At 39.7% G+C, this 24,802-nt stretch overlaps 1 protein-coding gene across 4 annotated transcripts in view; it reads left to right on the top strand.

The window, feature by feature from the left end:
* Nucleotides 1-451: 451 nt before the first annotated feature.
* RPGR (retinitis pigmentosa GTPase regulator) overlaps nucleotides 452-24,802 on the top strand; it is a 73,425-nt gene continuing 49,074 nt past the window's right edge. For all 4 annotated transcript variants that reach the window (XM_088833714.1, XM_055437987.2, XM_088833713.1 and 1 more), the window contains exons 1-9: nucleotides 452-494; nucleotides 3,026-3,151; nucleotides 3,579-3,671; nucleotides 5,561-5,623; nucleotides 8,030-8,188; nucleotides 10,062-10,211; nucleotides 13,046-13,204; nucleotides 18,842-18,997; nucleotides 23,434-23,558. In XM_088833714.1, the coding sequence (XP_088689840.1) occupies nucleotides 467-494; nucleotides 3,026-3,151; nucleotides 3,579-3,671; nucleotides 5,561-5,623; nucleotides 8,030-8,188; nucleotides 10,062-10,211; nucleotides 13,046-13,204; nucleotides 18,842-18,997; nucleotides 23,434-23,558 (1,059 nt within the window). In that variant the 5' untranslated portion in view covers nucleotides 452-466. The remainder of the gene's footprint in view (nucleotides 495-3,025; nucleotides 3,152-3,578; nucleotides 3,672-5,560; nucleotides 5,624-8,029; nucleotides 8,189-10,061; nucleotides 10,212-13,045; nucleotides 13,205-18,841; nucleotides 18,998-23,433; nucleotides 23,559-24,802) is intronic.

Raw genomic sequence — 24,802 nt, 5'->3', positions numbered from 1 at the left:
GTTGACATTTGCCTGTGTCCCGTAGCTTGAAACGGGGTGTGACATTTGTGACGCTGGTCTCTATCCGGAGGCAGGCCTGAAGGATCCGCGTCTTCACCAACGTCAGCGCTCACTCTCCAGATTACCGCGCGGTGCGACCACACCTCCACTCCGGCCACCAGAGGGCGCGCGGCCTCTACCTTAATCGTCCACTGCGTCTGCGCCTGCGCAGTGCTGGCTGCCCGCCCTCCACTCCCCTCCCCCCGACGCCCACCCCGCCTCGCGCCGTAACGCCCCGCCCCCGTTGCCCCTAGCGGCCGTTTGTTGACTTCCGGGAACGCGGGAGTAGCGGATGCCCGGCGTGTCGCTATGGGGGCCCAAAGGTCTCCCGGCGCCCGCTTCGGAGCTGAGGCACTGCCTTAGGCCCAGCCGAGTCGACCCCGCCGACTTTCTGGCCGAGTAGCAGGCTTTCCATAGCGCCATTACCATGGAGGAACCCGATGAGACGGTGCCCGGTGAGTGGCGCCCGCGGCGGTGGCGGCGGGCCGAGAGGGAGGGTCAGCGGGCGGGCGGACGCCCAGGCTCCGCCTCTGGGCCGGCCCCGTCGGGGGACAGGCCTGGACCGCGGCCACCCGACTACGATCGGAGTCTGGCCGCACCCCTGCGGTTGACTGAGAGGAGAAAGAAAGGAGGGAGAGGGGGGGGACTACGGGGAAGGGGAGTGCCGGTCTTTCTTCTTCTAATTCTTTTAAAATAAGTTTTCGATGAGTTTCTTGAAGGCAGGGGCAGTTTTCACCTCCCTATGATCTTCCCAAAGTCCTTCCTGAGGTCCTCAGAACCCGGTTGTGTACTGAACGCAGTAAAGAGTGGCTGAACCGGGGACGTGCGGTAAAAGAGGTGGGAAACAAGTTGGAGAAAGGAGGGAGCCATTAGCGAGTGGTTTTTTGAGACTTTACCCCTGACCTCCAGAAATAACCTTTGGCGTTGCGACCGGGTACCATGTACGTTCTGTGTAACAGAAATAGACGTTTCAGGAAGCAGTACTTATTCTAGCCACTTGGGATGTGCTCAGATCTTTCCTGTAATACTTTGCTTTTTTAAAATGGTCATTATGACCCACTAAGTGGTTTTTCCCGTGGTCATGTATGGATGTGAGAGTTGGACTATGAAGAAGGCTGATCGCCGAAGAATTGATGCTTTTGAACTGTGGTGCTGGAGAGGACTCTTGAGAGTCCCTTGTACTGCAAGAAGATCCAACCAGTCCATTCTAAAGGAGATCAATCCTGGTTGTTCATTGGAAGGACTGATGCTAAAGCTGAAACTGCAATACTTTGGCCACCTCATGCGAAGAGTTGACTCACTGGAAAAGACTCTGATGCTGGGAAGAATTGGGGGCGGGAGGAGAAGGGGACGACAGAGAATGAGATGGCTGGATGGCATCACCGACTCTGTGGACATAAGTTTGAGTGAACTCCGGGATTTGGTGATGGACAGGGAGGCCTGGCGTGCTGTGATTCATGGGGTCGCAAAGAGTCGGACATGACTGAGCGACTGAACTGAGGTTGATTTGCTGACCCGCTCCTCATAACTCAGTTGGTTAAGAATCCGCCTGCAATGCGGGAGACTCCGGTTCGATTCCTGGGGTCGGGAAGATCTGGAGAAGAGCTAGGCTGCCCACTCTAGTATTCTTGGGCCTCCCTTGTGGCTCAGCTGGTAAAGAATACGCCTGCAATGCAGGAGACCTGGGTTCGAATCTTGGGAAGATCCCCTGGAGAAGGGAAAGGCTACCCACTCCAGTGTTATGCCTTGGAGAATTCCATGGACTGTATAGTCCATAGGGTCAGCAAACAGTTGGACACCACTGAGCGACTTTCACTTGTATGGGTCACGACCTACAGTTTGAAAAAAAAACACTAGAGCAGAATCGTTCCCTTTCTGCCAGGCTCTTAGGTTCAAACGTGATTCAGTTCCTGCCTCGAATTCACAAGGTAGTGAGACATACAAGAGACTAAACAAAATGACAGTATCGATTGACAGAAGATGCCACCAGGCCAGCACAGAGCCACTGGCCCCGTAGCTTGGGGTGAGGGTAGCTGGGGTAGGCTTCTTGGGGAGCCAGAGCAGGACAAAACAGTTGTAATTATTCATGCTATTAAAAACTCAGAGCCTGTTCTAGAACCTGGCCTCCTAAATCTGTCGTTATCAGTTTGAACTTGCACACCTCACTGCTGCTGCTGCTGCTGCTAAGTTGCTTCAGTCGTGTCCAACTCTGTGCGACCCCATGATTTCCCAGGCAAGAATACTGGAGTGGGGTGCCATTGCCTTCTCCTGCACACCTCACAGTTGTTCTCAAATGGTTTTTCCACAGTGGCAAGTCTCTTGAGCATTAGTATTTATTATTAATACTTAGGTTTGCTATGTCTTTCTTTCTGATACCTGTTTAGTTTCTTTGTGTGTAGTCATCCTCCTTGAGGTTTCCTCAAAAGCTGAATCTGGTCTCCTGTGTGTGTGTTTAGATAGTAATAGCTTTGGGATCTCATAGAAGTTTTTGGTCTCTCTCCAAAATGGTACTGGAGTAAACCAGTTTGTGAATACTCCTCTTATCAGGTAGTATTTAATGACTTCATTTAAGAATGTCCAAATCTCAACATCCTGCGTCCTCACGATGTTACTGATGAAACTCAATGCTGTCCTGTTTCTGTGTGTGGAGAAAAGCCTTCAGTCAGAGGCTAAGCTATGCGGCATTCACCAATGTGAGTGAGAGGGTATCAGCTTATTTCCAAGGAGTAGATAGTCTGCCTAGTGGCAGCAGGACTCTTAGTCATGTGACAGTATATTTCTTACTTTATACCAGTAAGCAGTTAATATATACTTGATTTATTAGATCTTATAAGTAAAATTAGAATGACGTCTGAGGAGTAAAACTGAGTTAAGTTGGAAGAAGGAGGGTGTAGGCTGTGTGGAGCAGATAAAGTACTGGAAAAATATTTTAGTTAACAGGCAACATAATAAAACTTGTGAAATCAAAACTCTCATTTATTTGCAGATTCGGGTGCTGTGTTTACATTTGGAAAAACTAAATTTGCTGAAAATATTCCCAGCAAATTCTGGTTTAGAAATGATACACCTATATCTCTTTCATGTGGAGATGAACATACTGCTATTATTACAGGTTGGTGTTAAAATCTTAAGTGAAGATAGTAATACTTAGAGAATCCTAAGTATTATAGAAGTGTTGTTTGAAACATGTTGAAGATATACAGAAAGTGAATTTTTTTTTTTTTACTTTGCCAGAGAATTCTTGACAAATTGATATATCAGGGAAGACTTTTAAGTTCCCTTAGTATACTGACAGGTGATTTTCTATGCATATTGATTTCTTAGAATAAATCTATTTGAATATATTCATAACATCAAAAAACTGTTACTGTATAATCTTAGAAACTCTTCACAACTAACAGAATATAGCTATAGGTAGATGGGCAAGGTAACCTATAAAACGATAACATTGTTTACAGCTTTTTTATTGTTTTCTGATGACTTCATCTCACATTATGTTGAAGTGCTTCAGTTTATTATTTCTGTTTCTTTCCCACCAGAAAATAATAAGCTTTTCATGTTTGGCAGTAACAACTGGGGACAGTTAGGATTAGGATCCAAAGCAGCTGTTAACAAGCCAACATGTGTCAAAGGTTTGGGGTCTTTTCTTATCACTTTAAATACTTAAATTATATAAGGTACTTTTCTATTGATTGTGTAATTCTTTAATATAAATAATAAAGCCTTTAGTTCTTTATTCACTGAGATTTAGTTGAATATTATTGGCATTTAACTTTATTTTTCATGTGATATTCAGAACTACTTCTATATGTTATGATTTAAAAATCGCATTGATTTTAAACCCAGAGACCACAAAGGAAATCATGATTCTATAGTACTGTGCACTTGAGCATCGTTTTTTGTTTTCGCCTGTTTTGTGAACCTACTTAAATATTACTGTTATTGTATATATAGAGAACAAACAATATGATAGGATTTTGAGCTGTGTCTCACTTAGAGTTGTGAACATCATGGTTCTATGTAGTTGCAGGTTTTATAAAACACACTTTACCCTGCTGTATGTAGTTAGCAGATGTGCTGAAGAAAACATCAGGCCTAGGAGTTAGTACTAGTGTTCTTACAAGAACAACAGGGCAAAATGTTTCAAATCAGAATTGTCCGAGAAAATATAATACCTTTACAAAGCTTTCTCACCATTATGTGCAAAAGTTTCTGTTTGGTTTAACCCATGAACATCAGCTATACTTGAATGGTGATAGAGACTCCTTGGGATATGGCAGGAGCAGGATTCTTTATCTTTGTAGCCAGATTTTTAATTTGAGCTCAGAATTTCAGTGTAATTTGTCATATCCATGCTTCCGTGGTGGCTTAGATGGTAAAGAATCTGCCTGCAGTGCAGGAGACCCAGGTTCAATCCCTGGGTCAGGAAGATCCCCTGGAGAAGGGAATGGCAGCCCATTTCAGTATTCCTGCCTAGAGAATCCCATGGACAGAGGAGCCTGGTGGGTTCTATGGGGTTGCAAAGAGTCGGACATGACTGGGCGACTAACACACATATATACACACATGCTATTTGTAGATATTGTTGTGGAACTTGTAAAGTATTCCACTAAGTCAAAAAATATTTATTGAGCACAGGCAACTAAACCCTTGGGTTTATTTACAGTGCTTACTATGCTTAGTGTTCAAAATCTAATGAAAATGAACGTGTTAGTTGCTCAGTTGTGTCTGACTCTTTGTGACCGCTTGGACTGTAGCCCACCAGGCTCTTCTGTCCATGGAATTCTCCAGGCAGGATTTCTGGAGTGAGTTGACATTTCCTTCTCCAAGGGATCTTCTCGACCAGGGGTTGAACCCGGGTCTCCTGCACTGAAGGCACATTCTTTACCATCTGAACCACTAGGGAAGTCCAATATCTAATAGACAAGCCAACAAGATTGGACTGTGAGATCTTTGAGCAAGGGACTCTGTCTTAGTGATATTTGCAGCCCCTATGCTGAGCACTTAGGAGATGTTCTGTAAATGTTTTTAATATGTAAATGAATGAATGAAGAACTTTACTGTAGGTGTATGACTAAACAACAACAATAAATGCCTCTGAATGTTGAACTTAGTGTTTTGTTGTGTGAGGTAGAAAGTAAACTTGATGATGGTAATGCCAGATTAATAGATCAGGTTGGAGAAAAGGCAGCATAACAGTGAGGTGGACCTCAGCACATACTAATTACTTGTGGAGTTTTAAATAATACATAGATGCCTAGGTCTTACCTTAGACCTACTGACTTAGATTCTCCAGGGGTCAGGTTAAGCTATCTGTATTTTTTTTTCAGAACACCATTGGTTATTATGATGCACAACTACCTCCAAAAACTTTTGATTTATTAGTTATGAAAATCAACTTAGAAGTCAGAAAGGCCTGGGTTTAAATCTGTTCTACAACTTGATCATCATTTGACCTGGATTATTTAACATTTCCATATAATCATAAAATATCTTACTTGTCATATTTTTATATTTTTAGTTTTAAAACCGGAAAAAGTGAAATTTGTTGCTTGCGGAAGGAACCACACCCTAGTTTTAACAGGTATAGTATTCAATCTGTGGGCTTCCCTGGTGACTCAGCTGGTAAAGAATCTGACTGCAATGCAGGAGACCTGGGTTCGATCCCTGGGTTGGGAATATCCTCTGGAGAAGGGAAGGGCTACTCACTCCAGTATTCTGGTCTGGAGAATTCCACGGACTGTATAGTCCGTGGGATCACAAAGAGTCGGACACAACTGAGCAACTTTCACTTCACTTCACTTCATTCAATCTGTATGACTTCCTGTCCAATCTGAGGACAGAGGTCTCACTCCAGTCACATTTGTGACTTTGTAAAATTAATAGAAATGGTACCTTGGTAACAGTAAGATTAGGATTTTTAAAAAATGTAAATGGATAGTACACTTGTTTGCCTATGAAAATATGCAGATAAATATTAAGTGGATGAAGGAGAAGCTTCTTTTTTTGGATGACGTCAAGGGACAGCATCTCTTTACCTGTGTGCACACCTTCAGGGGCCGCATGCTCCTGATCTTGCTCTTCCCTCTTCTTTTCAGAGGGTGAGTGGAAGCCCTTCCTCAAAGACTTTTGATGTGAGTTAGCACAGTTCCAATCAAAATCCAAATAGGACATGTGTGTGTATGAGTGTGTGTGTAGAAATTCACAAGGTTATTCTAAAGTTTATATGGAAAAGCCAAGGACCTCGAATAGCCAAAACAGTTCTGAAAAGATAAAAATGGAGGACTACCTGATTTTAAGACCTACTGTGGAGCTACAGTGGGGCTTCCCTGGTGGCTCAGGAATCTGCCTACAGTGTGGGAGACCAGGGTTCAGTCCCTGGATTGGGAAGATCCAGGGATTGGAAAAGGGCATGGCAACCCACTCCAGTATTCTTGTCTGGAGAATTCCTTGGACAGTGGAGCCTGGTGGGCTACAGTCCATGGGGTCTCAGAGAGTCAGAAATGACTGAGCGACTAGCACACACACAAAGCTACAATGATCAAGACAGTGTGCGGTTAGTAAGTAGATAGACAAAGATTAATGGAGTGGAGTCCAGATATAAAGCCACATGTTTATGCCCAAGTAATATTTGACAAAGGTCCCAGGACAATTCCGTGAGGAAAGGTAATCTTCCAACAAATCCTGCTGGAGCAATCAGATATCCAGGCCCTGACCACCCAGCAGTCTTTGCCACCTCCATCCCCCACACAAAGCTTCTGTCTTCAGGCTGCTCTCACTGCTTCAGCCCCCACCTCACCTCTCTGCCCTCACTCAATACTTTCCCTTTGCTAAAGTGTCTTTTCTTTTTCTCTTATTCAGATTTTTGTCTTTTAAGATCCAGTGTATGTCTTCCTTCTTCCATAGAGCTTTTTGTGACTATTCAACTTTTTCCTTGTGTCATTCTCTGAACTGCTTCAGCATTCCACCAACTCTGATATGCTCCATATGTTTTAAATTGGTTCAATTTCATGTGGCCTTGGAACATCTTCCATTTGAAAGCTAGTCTTGTTTCCTCAATTAGGTTTCATTTCTTTCTAAAATAGTATCTAATTTAAAATTTTTACTGATACAGAATGATTTTGTCCTCAGTTTCCCCTATAATTTAGTGAGGTTTTAGTGTGTATTTTTATGACAGATTTGTCATTTTAATATGTATATCTTTATGTTTCATTACTTTAGAGTTACTGGCAGTGTTTATTATCTAGGAATGATACACTATGTGATTAAGAAAATTACTAGCATTTATGCAGTGCTTATAGTGTCCCAAATTCTATTCTAAGAATTTCATAAATGTTATTTCATTTACTCTTCATAACACCTCTATGAAGTAAACACTGTTATTATCTTGTTTTACGGATGAGGAAAATGAGACACTGAGACGTTAAGGATAGCTTGCCCAAAGTTACACAGCTGATAAGTGGCAAGCCAGAATTTGCACCCAGGAAGTCTGGTTCTGAGTACTCTTGCCTAGACACAATGCTGGACCACCTTCCTATTTAGGAAGGCAGAAAATTAAAATAATTTTGCAACATAGAGTTTCCACATTTCTAATTAAATTCTTCTTGTATTTGCCTTATTTTATTGTTACCTATTATATCTTAGCCTTAATGGTATGGAAGTTAAAATTAATGAACCACATCTCTTTTAAAAAGGTTTGATTTGAATTAGAAACTAATTTGGAAATTACTTTCCTCTCTTTTGCTCTGAATTAATAGTTCTGCATTTCGATTGCTACCTAAACCCTAGAATAATTTATAAAATCTCACAGAAATGTAGAGCCTTGCTTGTTTTGCGGTATTTTTGACACCAAAAGGAAGCTATTCATCAAATTTTAGAATAATGCCTGCTTTCAACTTTCTTCACTAGTAATAGTGAGATCTAGTATACACTGGACTATCTCCTAACAGTGACGACGGTGGTATATTGATGTTTTCTTTTCCATGTGCAGGAGATGGCAAAGTATATGCCACTGGAGGAAATAATGAAGGGCAGCTTGGACTTGGTGATACTGATGAAAGAAGTGCCTTCCATCTAATTAGTTTCTTTACATCCCAGCATAAGATTAAACAACTGTCTGCTGGGTCTAACACTTCAGCTGCACTGACTGGTAAGACTCTTTTCCATTTCAAACTGGGACATAGCTCTTTTTTTCAGACCAGGATATACAGAATCAGTAAACTGAAGACAGCAGTCCTGTTTCATTTTCTTTCATTGACCATGTGTTTTCAGAAGACATTTAAAATAGAACTGAAAATCATGGCAAATATTACAACTTTATGCTTACATACATTTAGAAGGTAATCGTTAAGTAACTTCTAAGCTGTACTATCCATCCGTTTCTTTAGATATTCTTAAATAGTACCTTCATTGCATGTTCTGAAAGTTATATTTCAGCTTTAGTGAAGTTGCTGTCAGAAACATCCCAGAAATCTGTGGGATATATGTTACTAAAATACAGTTTGTAATGGTCATTGCATTGCTCTGCTCTGCCTATCAAAAGCCCATATGAGAAATTTCTTTAAAATTTGGAGCCGAGATTAACATGTCTCACTGAAGAAGCTGCCAGTGTACTTCTTTGTTCCAGTCTAGAGAGGTGTGTCGGAGAAGGCAATGGCACCCCACTCCAGTACTCTTGCCTGGGAAATCCCATGGACGGAGGTGCCTGGTAGGCTATAGTCCATGGGGTCGCTAAGAGTCGGACATGACTGAGCGACTTCACTTTCACTTTTCACTTTCATGCATTGGAGAAGGAAATGGCAACCCACTCCAGTGTTCTTGCCTAGAGAATCCCAGGGACAGGGGAGCCTAGTGGGCTGCTGTCTATGGGGTCGCACAGAGTCAGACACGACTGAAGCGACTTAGCAGCAGCAGCAGAGAAGTGTGTGAGGTGTGCTGTCACTCTGGCCAGAGAGCCAGAGTCGGATCTGCAGGTCCATCCCTTCAGCTCTCTCACCCACACAGTTAGCATTTAGATCTCCTCCTTTTGGTTCTTATTTTCATATTTCCTTTTATTTGCTTTATCATGAAACACTTCAGATTTAAAAACTTTTAATTAAACGATACAAGTAAATAAGTCTTGGTCATTCTTTTCTAGAATATTTCCCTTAGGTTTTTTTTCCCCCTAACAACACAACCTTTATCAGAAAGCACAGAAGTTAGCCTGGTTTTGAGATGTTAGGTATGCTAATGTATCTCCTAGTCTCTGAAGTTAGATTATATATTTTCAACTGTAAAAAAAAAGTTAGCAAAATAAATTTATTTAATTTTTTCTTCCTCTAAAGCATCGTTCCCACAGTGTTCTCAGAGCAAAGTAGTCCCAGTCCTTCTGACCTGGGACTTGTCTGGGAGATGTGCAGTGTGTGACTCATGCCGGCATTCAGTTCAGTTACAAGTAGACTGCTTGAAAGGAGGGAACCATCTTCTGTTTAGAGACTTTAGAATAAGGAAAGGTTATTATAGGAAAGGACATTCTGTCTTTGCTATTGAGGTAGAAATATGTGCATGACTAATCCACTACTTTGGCCACCTCATGCGACAAGTTGACTCACTGGAAAAGACTCTGATGCTGGGAAGGATTGGGGGCGGGAGGAGAAGGGGACGACAGAGAATGAGATGGCTGGATGGCATCATCAACTCGATGGACATGAGTTTGAGTGAACTCCGGGAGTTGGTATTGGACAGGGAGGCCTGGCGTGCTGTGATTCATGGGGTCGCGGAGAGTCGGACACGACTGAGCGACTGAACTGAACTGACTAAAAGTGATATACTTTAGGTTATTCTCTATCCTTTATCATTATAGAAACATTTCATAATAGAAATAGTACTATTAAGTAGTTCCCTGGTATAAATGTCTTTAGTACCTTTCTTTCAAGATACATCATTTTTCTAAATTAAAAAATAACTTTTTTGTTGGGAATATAATAACTCGCTATGCCTGCTACCTCTTAAAATGTTTTTTCCTCTTCATGTTTTATCTATAGAGGATGGCGAGCTTTTCATGTGGGGTGACAATTCCGAAGGGCAAATTGGTTTACAAAATATAACTAATATATGTGTCCCACATCAAGTGACCATTGGAAAACCTATCTCCTGGATCTCTTGCGGATATTACCATTCAGCTTTTGTAACAAGTAAGACAGAACAGTTGAATTTCTTATGTTATCTCTCATGTTTAAGTTGTTACTAAATTAATAATAAAATGACATAACATTCTGCATTTCTATAGCGCTATCGCCATGGTACTCCATGTCATGAAATTATTGTGGTCTGGTTTAGGTCACAGTGTTTCTTCATTTTAATAATGAGTGTTTATAATTTCAAACTATCTGACATGTTAACTGATTTTAATGAATTAGATCTATTAGGAAAACAAATCTTATATATAAAAAACCCTTCTAAATGTTGGTCCTCAAATTTCTTTGGCATTAAAAACAAGTCCTATGAGCCTCTTTTCTCTGGATCTGCTTGGTTCTGTACTTTGACCTATTCTGATCTTGTCCTGACAATTTGCTTTTCAGCACATAAGTCATAGGTTTTCATTGTAGGAATAGGGTTGAAGATTTGATGGAAAAGGAGGAGAGTTCAGTATGGGATATGCTTTCCTTCAGTGGGACTTTTCTCAGTATCCCCAATTTCTCCTTTTCCTGGCCTCATTGGCAACCTTCTCTACCTTAATTAAAATATTTTAAATGCTGGACTCTATTATAGCCTACATCCACTCTAGTAGTAACAGCAAAAGTATGATCTTGGTTTTCCATCCTATTGATGGTTTTTCTAACGGTAAAGACACCTAGCAGAAAACAGTTTTATGAACCCTGTTAGATATCTAAGTATTTGTTATACATTCACTTCTTATTCTGTACACCTCAGATTCAGGTTTAGAAAATGCTTATTGTCCCATCTTAGTGCCCCCCAGGTTTACCAATGACTTGATAGTAGTTTGGTTCTAAGAAGGGGCAAACTCTGACTTGGCTAGTTTTGTTCACTACTGTGTCAGTTTGTGTCTTGAAGAAACTGACAATAAATAAGTCTTGCTGAAAGAGGAGGTAAGTGAATGAATGATAAATTGTTTTCCTTGGGCCAATACCACATACCAACTTATTTCCAACTTTAGGGCTTCTGGGATTGGTATAGTCTGTGCTCAGTTTGTTTATGAAACAAAAAATAGAAAAAAAAATATGGAAAAACAAATAAAGCATTGTCTTATATTTAGGCCTTAATAAAATTGCCAATATCAATTTTTATTTACTACTGCTTTAGCCAGTGGAGAAACAAGTGCAATTAATCATTTTAACTGATAAGGCATTACATTGAACTTTTTTGTTTTGTTTTGTGTTTTATGCCTTTAAAAAAATAGCTATATTGATGTATAGTTCACATACCATGCAATTCATCCATTGAAGGTGTGGGGAGCAGCAGGAATTTATAGACAGCAGTAGAAAGAGACTTGTCTGGACTTAGAAATTCCTTTCATATGAGAAGCAAGAAGCATGGGGAAAGGGGGAGGCGTGCTGACTTACTGAGCACTTCTGTGCTGAGTACTTCAGAAAAAATTGTGGTACAGAAAACTTCACTTTTGTACAAATCCATCTAGAAAATGAGTTTGGCTGTGTTTGCAGTATTTGAGTTTTAAGTGGCACCTACTCTGTGTCTTAGATGTCACACAACTTCCCTAAGTTCTGATTTGCTAGAAGGGATCTGTCCTCGACAGCTCGTTATACTCATAGCTAAGATTTATTACAGCAAAGGAAAGATCTGTATTCTTCAGAGAGGTCCCGTATGCACTTCCCAGTCCTTCCTCTTCCAGGGCCACACGAGATGTGTTTTCTCTTTGGCATTGAACTACAGGGATGTGTGTGTGATGTCTCTGCCCAGGGAAGCCCTGTTCTGTTCTCAGGGTTCGTGGCTTTTCTGTGGGTGGCTTGTCATGTAGGCACATCCTGCCGGCAACTCGTCATGGCACCTGCAACTCAGGCCCTTCAACAGTGAAACCAGGTGTACATCATCAGTGTTGAAGTTTGTGCACAGCAACCCTTTCTGAGCTTCTGGCTAAGCTGGCATAATTCATTTCTCCAGGTGTGTGTAACAGAATCACCTATCACCAGCTTAAAGAACACTCCCAAGGGCCGCATTCCCAGGGGTTAGTCAGCAGTCAGTCGTGGGGTGGTTCTTTTGGAGACCTGTGAGTAATACAACAAGATGTGCTGTGTTATCTCTTCTACATGAGTGATGTAGAAGCTTATGATTAGATTATGTATTTACTACAGTTTTTAAATTCCTCTCTATAAGACTCACTTCAGTTCATAGAAAATAGTTCCTGATTTCATGAAGCTCATTGTATACGGTGCTAAGTGTGGTAACAGAAGCAAATCAATAGTATTGGTATGGACAAGGCAGCAATTAAATGACATGAGTTCCTTAGTCAGAGCGTCTGTCTGGAAAAAGTGCCATCTGAGTAAAACCTGCCGTCTTTAGGCTCACTCTCCATATTTGCCTCACACATAAATAAGTTTTCTACAGAAAGTTTCATGAAAAGCAATTATTTATGCAATAAGTATTATATTTAATGTACTAGACACACTGCTAGGTTCTTGCAAATACTGTAGTGAGCAAGACAAAATCCATGTCCTTTTGGGGGTTTAATGTCTAGTGATTTTGCTTTATTAAAAGTAGGTGGAAGAAGTAAGATAATCTTGTCTATGTATTGTGAAACAGATAATAATTTTCTAGTTGTTACTGGTAGTGATAGTCATGAATTCTTCATGAAGATTTTGGATTAGAATAATCAAGAGGAAGGGAAAATCTACCTTTATTCCTTACTATTCAGTAAAAGTATCTCAAGAAATGTCAGATTTATTAAGTTTATATTTCTAAATTTTTTATCAAACGTAAGAACATGTACCAAAAAGACCAGTATTTGTTCATGTCTCTGTCATCATTGATCCCTCTTTTTCTTCTTCAATAGCTGAGGGAGAATTGTACACCTTTGGAGAACCGGAGAGTGGGAAGTTAGGTCTTCCTGAAAAGCTCCTGGTCAATCACAGAGTGCCCCAGCTAGTGCCTGGAATTTCTGAGAAGGTGATCCAAGTTGCTTGTGGTGGAGGGCACACAGTTGTTCTTACAGGTATGGGTGCGGCTCCATTCCCTGCTTTCTGTGGTACCTAACGAAAACCTTTTTTAACATTCGCTTATTTTTATTGTAGCAAGAACACGTAACATCTGATCCACCATCTTAACAGAATTTTAAGTGTATAATGCAGTAATGTTATCTGTAGGCACAATCTGGTATGACAGGTCTGTAGAACTTTCACCTTTGCATAGCTGAAGTCCATTAATTAGCAGCTCCCCTCTCCATCACCCTAGTCCCTGGCAACCATCATTCCAGTCTCTGCTTCAGTGAGTTTACAGGTACTTCCTGTAAGTTGACTTTGCATCTTTTTCCATTAAGATCTCTACTTTTTGTTCCTATAGTTAGTACATATTTCTGGCCTATGGAAGATATGTTAAGTAGAAAAAAATGGATCTTGTTGAATCGTTTTTGCTTACATAATTGACATTTTCATGACCTTAACACCTTTAATGGCAGCAAATAACTTTTTTAGCTCATTTTCAAGAACACTTTGTTTTCCTCATGTATATGTATTCCATATTTATTTAAAATTGACATTAATTTTTCTGAAATACTTTATTTTGAAGAAGCTCCTTGTTAATAGTCTTTTCCACTTGTCATTGATAATTCTTTTCTTTGATATTCACAATATCTAACTTGGTGATTTCTTTGTGATTTTTATGTCTGTTATAGTAATTCATTAAAGGGGGTTAAGATTTTAAATTACAGATAAGAATACAGAGTTAGAACCTTAATGATAATGTCCCTTTTGGCTTCTGAATTTTGTTTTTGGTATGACATGTGACTTCTTAGGATGCTAGTCAATATAATTAAAATATACTGCCTATTAATATGCTTACATTGATGCTCCCAGATTTGTTCAGCATTAGATTTATTTTAGATGAGTAGTATAGAGGTAATGCAGTTAGGTAGTGAATAATTATGATACTTTTTAGTAAAAAGAAACAGTTTTTGAAGTCACCATTTAATCTTCAGTAACCCAAAGCTAGAAGTGTTCTAGACAAATTTTTAAATAACATCTAATTCTTAGATGATAATGCTTAAATATTGCAAGGTGATTAAGCTGTATATTATCTTTAGATTTTCCTCTCTTACATCACTTTTCCTTGACTTCCTATTCTAGTCCTAGTCATGCTTATAAAGCTGTGGTTTCCCAGAATTGCAATTTCCAGATGGAATATTTTCAAAGTGAGAAATATTTTTTTCCAGGTCCTCCACTCTAAATTTGGAAATAATTCTGAAGTTTAAGATTTTTTTTTAAACTTCTGCTGATAAAGTGAATTTTTATATAATTTCTGAAAGATTTATTCTAGAAATTAAGCTTTAATCTTTATAAATTATTTGAAAACTTATTCTGTAGGCAGAAATGCAATTTATTCTTGTGTCATGTATCTTCTCTGGTTTATACAAAGATTATAGAAAGAGTTAATTTATTAGGTGATTGAAGGTTATTCTGAAGGACGCAATGTTGACTATATAATAATGTGTCATTAAACCATATATTATAAAATATTTTCAAGATCATCTTTTAATTATACTTAAAATTTTAAAAGTGCACATAAGTGCACATTAGTATGATATTTTCTTATAGTATAATAGACATTTAGCTTTCTGTGAACTTTGTTTTGAAGTTAAAAACCATGTTGCCAGAAACTGATTGTTTTCTCCAGATTTTTGGAGACTTTCAAATCTCACAGACCGTTAAAGTTTTTATATTTTAAGTTTTTTATTTTCTAAGAGAATATGAGGACCTGGAGAAGATTGCCAACTTCCAGTTTGCATTTGGCTAAATATGGACATTGCAAGAAAAATGCAATCTGTTTTCACCATTATATCATAAAATAAGGGTCATTTTCAAAACAAAAATGTAAAAGCTCTTAGTTTTATAATAAAAGACATCCCCTTAAATTGTATAAATTTATCTGTATGGAAAATTCACTACTTTGCCTATTTTTTTAAATTTATCCATGGACCTTTGAAGGCTTTATTATGAGCCAGTCCTGGTGAGAAACCTGTGTTCTGAAGCAGTATGGATAGAAATATTAAATATTTAGTCCTAATTGATAAAGAAATGGACCTAAAGACTGTATGATCATCAGTTTGAGTAAGTACTAAGTTAAATACCTAAGAGTTATTGATACTTTGCAAGACCATAAAGCCAAGAATAGCTGTTCTAAATGGTTCTCTTAACTAAAGGGAAGGGCTTGGATTAGATGATTCTCTAGGGGCCCTCCCCAGCTTTGTTTTTTCTTGTGTCTGTAATTCTGATCTTAAAGTTTATTTAGATCAGACTTTATTGATCTTAAAGTCAATAAAATACTTTAAAGGTAATATTAATTAGTTCATTGTTGATATTTATTTAAAACTTGATATTTTGGTATAACTGCGATAGACTACACAATACAGCTACTGGTTGTAGCGATAGTCAGGGAAACAATTGCTGTTGAGAAAGTATCAGACTGGAACTGGGACAAACTAAGTGAGACTGAGTGATCCATGTCATTTTGTATGTCATCCACAGCAGTTATCAGAAGACAAGAAAGGCTTGGTTATTAGATTGGGTCCACAATGAAGCCTGGGCCCCAAAGAAGATAAGAACTTAACTTCTCCAGATTATATTTAGACACACTTAAGATCTTTACAGGGCTACACAAGTATCTAGTTGTGAAATGAAATATATTCTGTGAAATTAAGAGTAATATTTATCTGAAGCCAACTAATCAAATCTGTTTTCCTAAGACAGTATTGTTTATTAACATTGAATTACATTGTTAAAAATGTTACAAAGGTGGGATGACTAAAAGTTATATTGATTTTTGTATATAATGTCCTTAGATAAGAGTCTTCAATCATTTAAAAATAATAGAAACTATTATCATTACTAATCATTCAAGCACACAAGGGAATAGAATAAGGGCAAAACTTTTGTAACTTGATTCAGTCTCCCTGAATGGCCTAATTTCACAGGCTACTGTCAGACAACCCAAGAAACTTGGAGTGATTGTTGGCCAGATTGAGATAGACAGTTTTTTCACTTACCCAACATCCTCCTATTAAGCTGAACATTCAAAATTGGAAATATGCTGTGTGATTATTAGTTTTACTAGAGATAGTGTTTTTTACACTAAAATAAAGGTCTGTTTGCCGATGCTTCAGTGTGGCTTCATATCCTGACACACTGTGTTGTCTTTAAGAAATAATATCTTTGTGTCCTTCATGAAGTAAACATTAGAAAGAAAAATGTAAAACTATATGACAATAGTTATGTGTTCATCAGTATCCTGTGTTGTCACAATAAGGTGAGTTGATTAATTACTTTTTAGAAAAATGTTCTTTTACGACTGACTGTCCCATTGTGTTTTTAAACCTTCCTGTATGTTTTCTCATTTAATCCTCGCAGCAGCTCTTTTAGATAGGGATCATAGCATTAGGGAATTTAAGTAGCTTGTCAGCTTGCCGCAACTAGTAATAATGAAGGTTTGGGCTTCTCCCTGAATCTGAAACTTTTGCTTCTATAACTGCAGCAGGAGAGGCAATGTGTTGCACTGCAGAGAAGCACACAAATGCAGTAGACACTGTGCTTCCTAAGGCAGGGGCCCGGAAACATTGGGTGTCTAAAAGGACACTTACATCACCACTTGTTTATCCTGTTCTTGTGCTTTTCCATTTCTCAAGACTATATGAGCTAATACTTACTAAATTATTGGAGTCCATTTGGAATCACTTCAAAACTACTAATATCGCATAGGATGGATAAACAGCAAGGTCGTATTTTAAATTCAGTATCCTATGATAAACCATAATGGAAAAGAATATGAAAAGAATATATGTATATGTATAACTGAGTCACTTTGTTATATAGCAGTAATTAGCACAACATTGTAAATCAACTATACTTCAATAAAATTTTTTTAAAAATTTAAATAATATAGAGGAAAGGCTTTTCCCCTCCTCTGATTATTATTGCACTTCCTAATAAATGAGCTTTGTGCTGTGCTTAGTAGCTCAGTCGTGTCCAGGTCTTTGCAACCGCATGGACTGTAGCCCACCAGGCTCCTCTGTCCAGTGGGATTCTCCAGGCAAGAATACTGAAGTGGGTGGTGATGCCCTCCTCCAGGGGATCTTCCCAACCCAGAGATCGAACCCAGATCTCCCGCATTGCAGGTAGATGCTTTACCATGTGAGGCACCAGGGAAGCCCAAGAACACTGGAGTGGGTAGCCTATCCCTTTTCCAGTGGATCTTCCCAACCCAGGAATCAAACTGGGGTCTCCTGCATTGCAGGTGGATTCTTTACCAGCTGAGCTACCAGGGAAGCCCTAAATGAACTTTCAGTTCAGTTCAGTTCAGTTCAGTCGCTCAGTCGTGTCCGACTCTTTGCAACCCCATGAATCACAGCACGCCAGGCCTCCCTGTCCATCACCAACTTCCAAAGAATAGCTAGGAGAGATAAGAAGGCCTTCCTCAGCGATCAATGCAAAGAAATAGAGGAAAACAACAGAATAGGAAAAACAAGAGATCTTTTCAAGAAAATTAGAGATATCAAGGGAACATTTCATGCAAAGATGGGCTCGATAAAGAACAGAAATGGTATGGACCTAACAGAAGCAGAAGATATTAAGAAGAGGTGGCAAGAATACACAGAAGAACTGTACAAAAAAGATCTTCACGACCAAGATAATCACAATGGCGTGATCACTCACCTGGAACCAGACATCTTGGAATGTGAAGTCAAGTGTGCCTTAGAGAGCATCACTACGAACAAAGCTAGTGGAGGTGATGGAATTCCAGTTGAGCTATTTCAAATCCTGAAAGATGATGCTGTGAAAGTGCTGCACTCAATATGCCAGCACATTTGGAAAACTCAGCAGTGGCCACAGGACTGGAAAAGGTCAGTCTGCATTCCAATCCCAAAGAAAGGGAATGCCAAAGAATACTCAAACTACCGCACAATTGCACTCATCTCACACGCTAGTAAAGTCATGCTCAAAATTCTCCAAGCCAGGCTTCAGCAATATGTGAACCGTGAACTCCCAGATGTTCAAGCAGGTTTTAGAAAAGGCAGAGGCACCAGAGATCAAATTGCCAACATCCGCTGGATCATGGAGAAAGCAAGAGAGTTCCAGAAATTAACTTTACCTGTGAATAAATGTAGCATATCTGCTGTAAGTTTTAATTCTCATGCAAATTTTCCTCTGAGATTGTTTTCTAAAATAGGTTATTCCATTAAACGACTGTTAAAAGTAAGGACTTTTTCTGTGGGAAACACTATTCATTTATTTAAGTCAGTGAAATGAATTAGCTTAATGAAAATTGATGCTTTTTGCCTGAGTGGTAATTATAGGGACTTTTCCGGTTTCACTGACTTTTGTGTATTTAGCAGTTCCTTCTATCATTAATGTAAGAGATATAATTAGGCCCATGACATAATTGTTACAACTGTGTACCTTGTCATTTTTCTCTTCCTTTATCGAAGGTATAGGTAAGTATTGGGTAATCTTACATGAGTGTTTCTTTGAGAGACCCTTAACGTACTTTATAGCAGAGGGAATATCACCGTTTTTCCAGATATAATGATGACAGTGTCTGTATCTCTGAAATCCTTTTCTTGTTTTTGCCTCTCCCCTTTCAGAGAAAGCCGTGTACACCTTTGGGCTGGGACAGTTTGGTCAACTGGGTCTTGGCACTCTTACTTTTGAAACTTCAGAACCTAAAGTCATCGAGAGTGTTAAGGATAAGAAAATAAGTCATGTTTGCTGTGGAGAAAGTCACACAGCTTTGATAACAGGTACAGATCAAATTTCTGTTAATATACTTAATGGAACTGGGTATATTTGATTACAAAATAAATACTATATAGAATGAATGTATCTAACTTAAGCAAAGGAATTAATAAGTGAGAAAATGTAATTCCTTGTTTAATATACCAGTGTATAAAGTTGTGAACTCCTTGTTCATATTTTAGTTCAATTTAAAATCAGTGTAAATGATCCGAAGATTTAGAGACTCAAAATACGTCAGTGCTCTCAGAGGTGAGACCATAGTATTATACTTTGGCAGAAAGCTGGAGTCTTTTTGAAACTATTGATTTGAAGGCTCTGAACTCTGCTCATGCCAAGGGGAAAAATCTCCTAAGAAGGAACTTATTTTAAAAAAATTCTCTGTATTCAGTCTGACAGTACCATTCAGGATGAATAAATTCTTAGAATGCTTCTGCCACTAGGAGGTGTTTTCAGGAGTAACTTTCATACTTTCTCCACAGTGCTAGCAGTGCTCGCTCTTCTGCTTAATAGTTTCTCCTTTTATCTGGGAAGATGCTGCTTTGAGCCTACTTCTCAACCTCAGAAACTAGGTGCTGCCAGTGTAGGACTCAGTAAAGGTGCTTCCCTAAAATGACTGACTCACCCATAGATAATTAATACACTGCACAATTTTAATTGCTTTGGAATAAAAGGCTCTGTAATTTTTGTATTTGTAGCTCACATTTCTATCAAAAAAGCAAAGCATTAGAAAGTCGTAACTCATATAATATTTTGAAATAATCCAGATACTGGTATTTCTGTGTTTTCCTCCTTCTTTTACAAAAGTTTCTGCTACGATCGAGCTCTTCTAATGGTATCTGGTTAGGGGAAGTAGGGATCAGCAAATACAAGGTACTACCATGTGCTGGCCCTTCTTCCCCAAAGAACCTTTCAGAGAGCACTGGGTGCCCATTTTCTAGTATCAGTGTCTTTGTTAAAAGTTTAGTCGAAAGTGTAGTCACTCAGTCATGTCCAACTCTTTGTGACCCCATGGACTGTAGCCCACCAGGCTCCTCTGTCTATGGGATTCCCTAGGCAAGAATACTGCAGTGGATTGCCATTTCCTTCTCCAGGGGATCTTCCTAACCCAGGGATCAAGCCTGGGTCTTTTGTATTACAGGTAGATTCTTTACCATCTGAGCCACAAGGGAAGCCCATTATATTAAAGTCCTTGTTAATGTACATTCTTGCTACTACATTAAAGTCCTTGTTAATGTAGCATGAAATTGAACTATATAGAATGTAAAGAATTATTCATTCATAGTCCCAGAAAACTTGTTGATATGTATGCCTTACTGCTGGGCCCTTAAGCTCAGTTTATCTGTCCTTACTGTCATTTTCCATCAACTCTTTAAATTGCCACTGATAGTTGTTGTGGTCCGGGCGCAGGCTGGAAAAGAATTTCCAGATGTGAGACAGAATGAGAGGAAAATAAAGTTTATTAGAGTAGGAGACACTGTTAGAACAGTGGGCCAGCTCAAGGAAGAACCGACGTTGAACAGGGATCTTCAGTACACTTTTATACCCAGTGTACAAGGAGTGGGATAGGAAATCTTGTGGGTCATTTGCTGATTGGATGAGGCATGTATACTGGGTGGGAGAAGTGTATGGATGTGAGAGTTGGACTATAAAGAAAGTTGAGCACCGAAAAAGTGATGCTTTTGAACTGTGGTGCTGGAGAAGACTCTTGAGAGTCCCTTGGACCACAAGGAGATCCGACCAGTCCATCCTAAAGGAAATCAGTCCTGAATATACATTGGAAGGACTGATGTTGAAGCTGAAACTCCAGCACTTTGGCCACCTGATGCAAAGAACTGACTTAAAAGACCCTGATGCTGGGAGAAATTGAAGGTGTCAGGAGAAGGGGATGACAGAGGATGAGATGGTTGGATGGCATCACCGACTCAATGGACATGAGTTTGAGCAAATTCCAGGAGTTGGTGATGGACAGGGAGGCCTGGCGTGCTGTGGCTCATGGGGTCGCAAAGAGTTGGACACGACTGAGCGACTGAACTGAACTGAATGGGGTAGGAGGGGAGACAGGTTATACTGTTCCATTAATAGTTACAACATGGGGGAGGGAAGGATGATAAGGGTCTGGTTTTTCCATTCTTGCATTACAAGACCCTCCTTGGTTGTATCTGCTCTTTCGTCCTTGGGTCACCACAATAGTAAATATACACTTTTTACAGATCTTCTAACATATATTTAGGTTATTTGGTTAAAATTTTGTAATACCTTTCCTCCTGATGAAAGAAATTATAGCGCAAATAATTGAATTTTAATTTTGTTTGACTTTTTTGGTCATGAATCCTCTGCTGGGGTAGGTGTTATGAATTTTTTTGTTGCTGTTGTTCAGGACCAATGAGAGATATGTAGTGAGTTAGCAGTAAGTTCTTACCAGTTCCCAATTATAGACAGTGGTTCATGTTTTTAAAAAGCTCTCTGAGGTTGGAAGTGTGATCAGGCAGCTTGATCAGAGCTTACTTTTTCTGGCTAAAGACACTCAAGTTTAAAAAAATAAACCTTAACATTTTGAACAAGGGAAGTGAAAGTCAGTCATGTCTGACTGTTTGCAACCCTATGGACTACAAAATCCATGGAATTCTACAGGCCAGAATACTGGAGTGGGTAGCCATTCCCTTCTCCAGGGGATCTTCCCAACCCAGGGATCGAACCCACGTCTTCCGCATTACAGGTGGATTCTTTTCCCACTGAGCCACCAGGGAAGCCCTGGTGAATAAGGAAGTCAGGGTCAAAAAGAGGAGGAGGAAAGCAACAAAAATAGGGAGTACACATAAAGAAAGGAAACAAATATCTAGTAGTAAGAATTATAACAATCTAAATTGAGAATCTAAATGCTGGTTTATTGATTATTTATAGGGAATCTATTTGTTTTTAGTATATTAAGTTTTGAACTTGCCACTTCAGTGAACTATGGTTATTTTTTCAGATAATTCTCTTGGCTTTTTTTTAGTATACAGTTACTTTTCCATCTTAATGTGCAAGTTCCCAAATATGATCTTGTCATTTCCCAGCTTAAAACCATTCATTTAAGTTATTGGTGTTCTTAATATCTGCCTTAGAATCCACCTGCAAATGCAGGAGACCTGGGTTCGATCCCTGGGTTGGGAAAATCCCCTGGAAAAGGGAAAGGCTACCCACTCCAGTATTCTGGCCTGGAGAATTCCATGGATTGTATAGTCCATGGGGTCACAAAGAGTTGGACATGAGTGAGCAACTTTCACTTGTTCTTAATATAGAGTTCAAGAATTCTTAATATGAGCTAATAAGATACTCTGTGGTGTGGCTCCTTCTTACCTCTTCAGACTCATCTCATACCACTCTCCCCTTTGTGCTCCAGACATACTGATTACCTCTCGGCTTCTTGACTGTGTTATGCTTTCTATGCTTGATATGTACTGCTGGCCTCTGCCTGAAAAATTCTTTGCTCCCTCCTTCTTGTAGCTAAACCCTAATCCTTTCAGCTTTGGTTTGAAAGCCTTTCCTAATCACTGGATTAGAGGGGAGCCCTCCTCTGTACCTGTGCTGGCACCATTTCCTTTATTTCTGCTTCCATGGCTCTTACCTCACTTGAGATGGAGAGTATGAAGGAAAGGCTTGAGGAGTAAAGGTTCAGACTAGCTGCTATGGCCGCAGACAAAAAGATTAACTGGCGAGGTGACAAAATTACTCATCATTATCTTGGGCCTAGCTGTGCAGGGGACCCCCCCCCAATATTGGTATCCCCAAAAAGCAGCTTGGTTGGTTTATGGTATTTCCTTCAGGAGCTTTCCAGAATCCTGAAGCAGAAGTAAGAGAGAGGACTGATCTAGTCTAGTGGTGTTTTGGTCTCCCCAGGGGACACATGGCAATATCGGAGATATTTTTGATTGTCACAGTTGCAGAGGCGGGGTATTGTATGGGCATTTAATAGATAGAAGCCATGGATATTGCTGAATATTCCACAAGGCACAGGACAAACCCATACAGTTGGGAATTATCCAACTTTAAATGTCTGTAGTGCCAGAGTTGATAAACCCTCACCTAATCAATGACCTGAGGAAAAAAGAAAATAAATTGGGATGTAGAAGGTCAGGGTACAAAAATTTCCTTCTCTTTAAAAAGGTGGTATTTACCATGAGAGCTCATGCTGGATTGCTGCTACTCCATACAATACCTCGCAGGACTGGGTCTCAGCTTCACAAGCCACCAAGGGCTAGTTATTTATTCTCGCGGTATCTATTGCCTAATGTTATGTGTGGACAACAGAAACCATAGAGAGTGTGGAAACATCAATGGACCAGAGTAAATTCAATGCAGAATACGAGGGGGAAATTGCAATGTCAGTTAATATATTTGCTGTTTACAAATAGATCCATCAAAGTAACACTTTGATAATTCTCTGTTTTTTTCATTTTAGAATCAGGCCTTTTGTATACTTTTGGAGATGGTCGACATGGAAAACTCGGACTTGGAATGGAGAATTTTACCAATCAGTTTGTTCCCACTTTGTGTTCTAATTTTTTGAAGTATAAAGTATGTTTGGTAAGGGCTTCACATTTCCCTGTTTACATGTTCATATTCCTATATTCGATTCTTTTGGGATTTCGTAGAAAATGAGTCCTTTTTCATTTAGATGAAATCATATCATGGCCCTATCTAGTGAATACACTTGTGTCCTAAAGGCCAAATGTCAGACATCACAGCAGTCTGAAAATCTGTCCTTTTCCTAGTGTTTTTCCTCACTCGTAGTAGTCATCTGTAAATGTCTGTTGGGTTAGATACCATTCAGACCCTCAGATCCTGCTGATAATAAATGATGAGTTTTGAAAATACTTTTGTTTAGCTAAGTGCTATTTGGATAAAGTGTTGTTTCAGTATTGTCTGCATCAGGCACCATATCTCTGTTGTTTCTAACACTTGCCAATTAAGAACTATAGATGAAAATTTTGTTTAGTCTGTGATGATAATAAGGGCTTCCCAGGTGGCACAGTGGTAAAGAATCCACCTGCAATGCAGGAGATGCAAGAGACTTGAGTTCAATCCCTGAGTCAGGAATATCCCCTGGAAGAGGAAATGACAATCCACTCCAGTATTTTTGCCTAGAAAATCCCACAGACAGAGGAGCCTGGCAGGCTACAGTTCATGGGGTTGCAAAGAGTTGGACACGACTGAGCAACAGAGTGTGCACACACCGCAGACACATACACATGCACACACACACTGATGATAATATTGTTGCAGGAAGGGGGACCCCTTCTAGGGCCCAAAACTGGGCTCTTGTCTAACACTCTGAAATGAATTGTCCGAGGAGACACATGTGCTGACAAAGCAAGAGGTTTTATTGGGAGAGGGTGCCCAGGCAGAGAGCAGTAGGGTAGGGGAACCCAGGAGAACTGCTCTGCCATGTGGCTCTCAGTCTCGGCTTTTATGGTGATGGGGTTAGTTCCTCGGTTGTCTTTAGCCAATCATTCTAATTCAGAGTCCTTCCTGGTGGTGGACGCCTTGTTCAGCCAAGATGGATGCCAGCGAGAAGGATTCTGGGAGGTGGTCAGACATGTGGTGTCTCGTTTTGACCTTTCCCGAACTCTTCCGGTTGGTGGTAGCTTATTAGTTCCTTGTTCCTTACCAGGACCTCCTGTCGTAAAACAACTCATGCAAATGGTTACTATGGTGCCTGGCCAGGGTGGGCAGTTTCAGTCAGTGTGCTTCTCCTAAAAATATCACTTGAAATTTGTTCCCCAAAGGCTCAGAGCATCATACTGTGGAACACTTCCCGTTCCTTGATT

This window comes from Moschus berezovskii, chromosome X (assembly GCF_049115385.1).
Source record: "Moschus berezovskii isolate FMDL1 chromosome X, NW_MosBer_1.0, whole genome shotgun sequence".
NCBI lineage: Eukaryota > Metazoa > Chordata > Mammalia > Artiodactyla > Moschidae > Moschus > Moschus berezovskii.
Note: the sequence above shows the minus strand (reverse complement) of the source record. Positions and strands in the feature narration are given on the sequence as shown.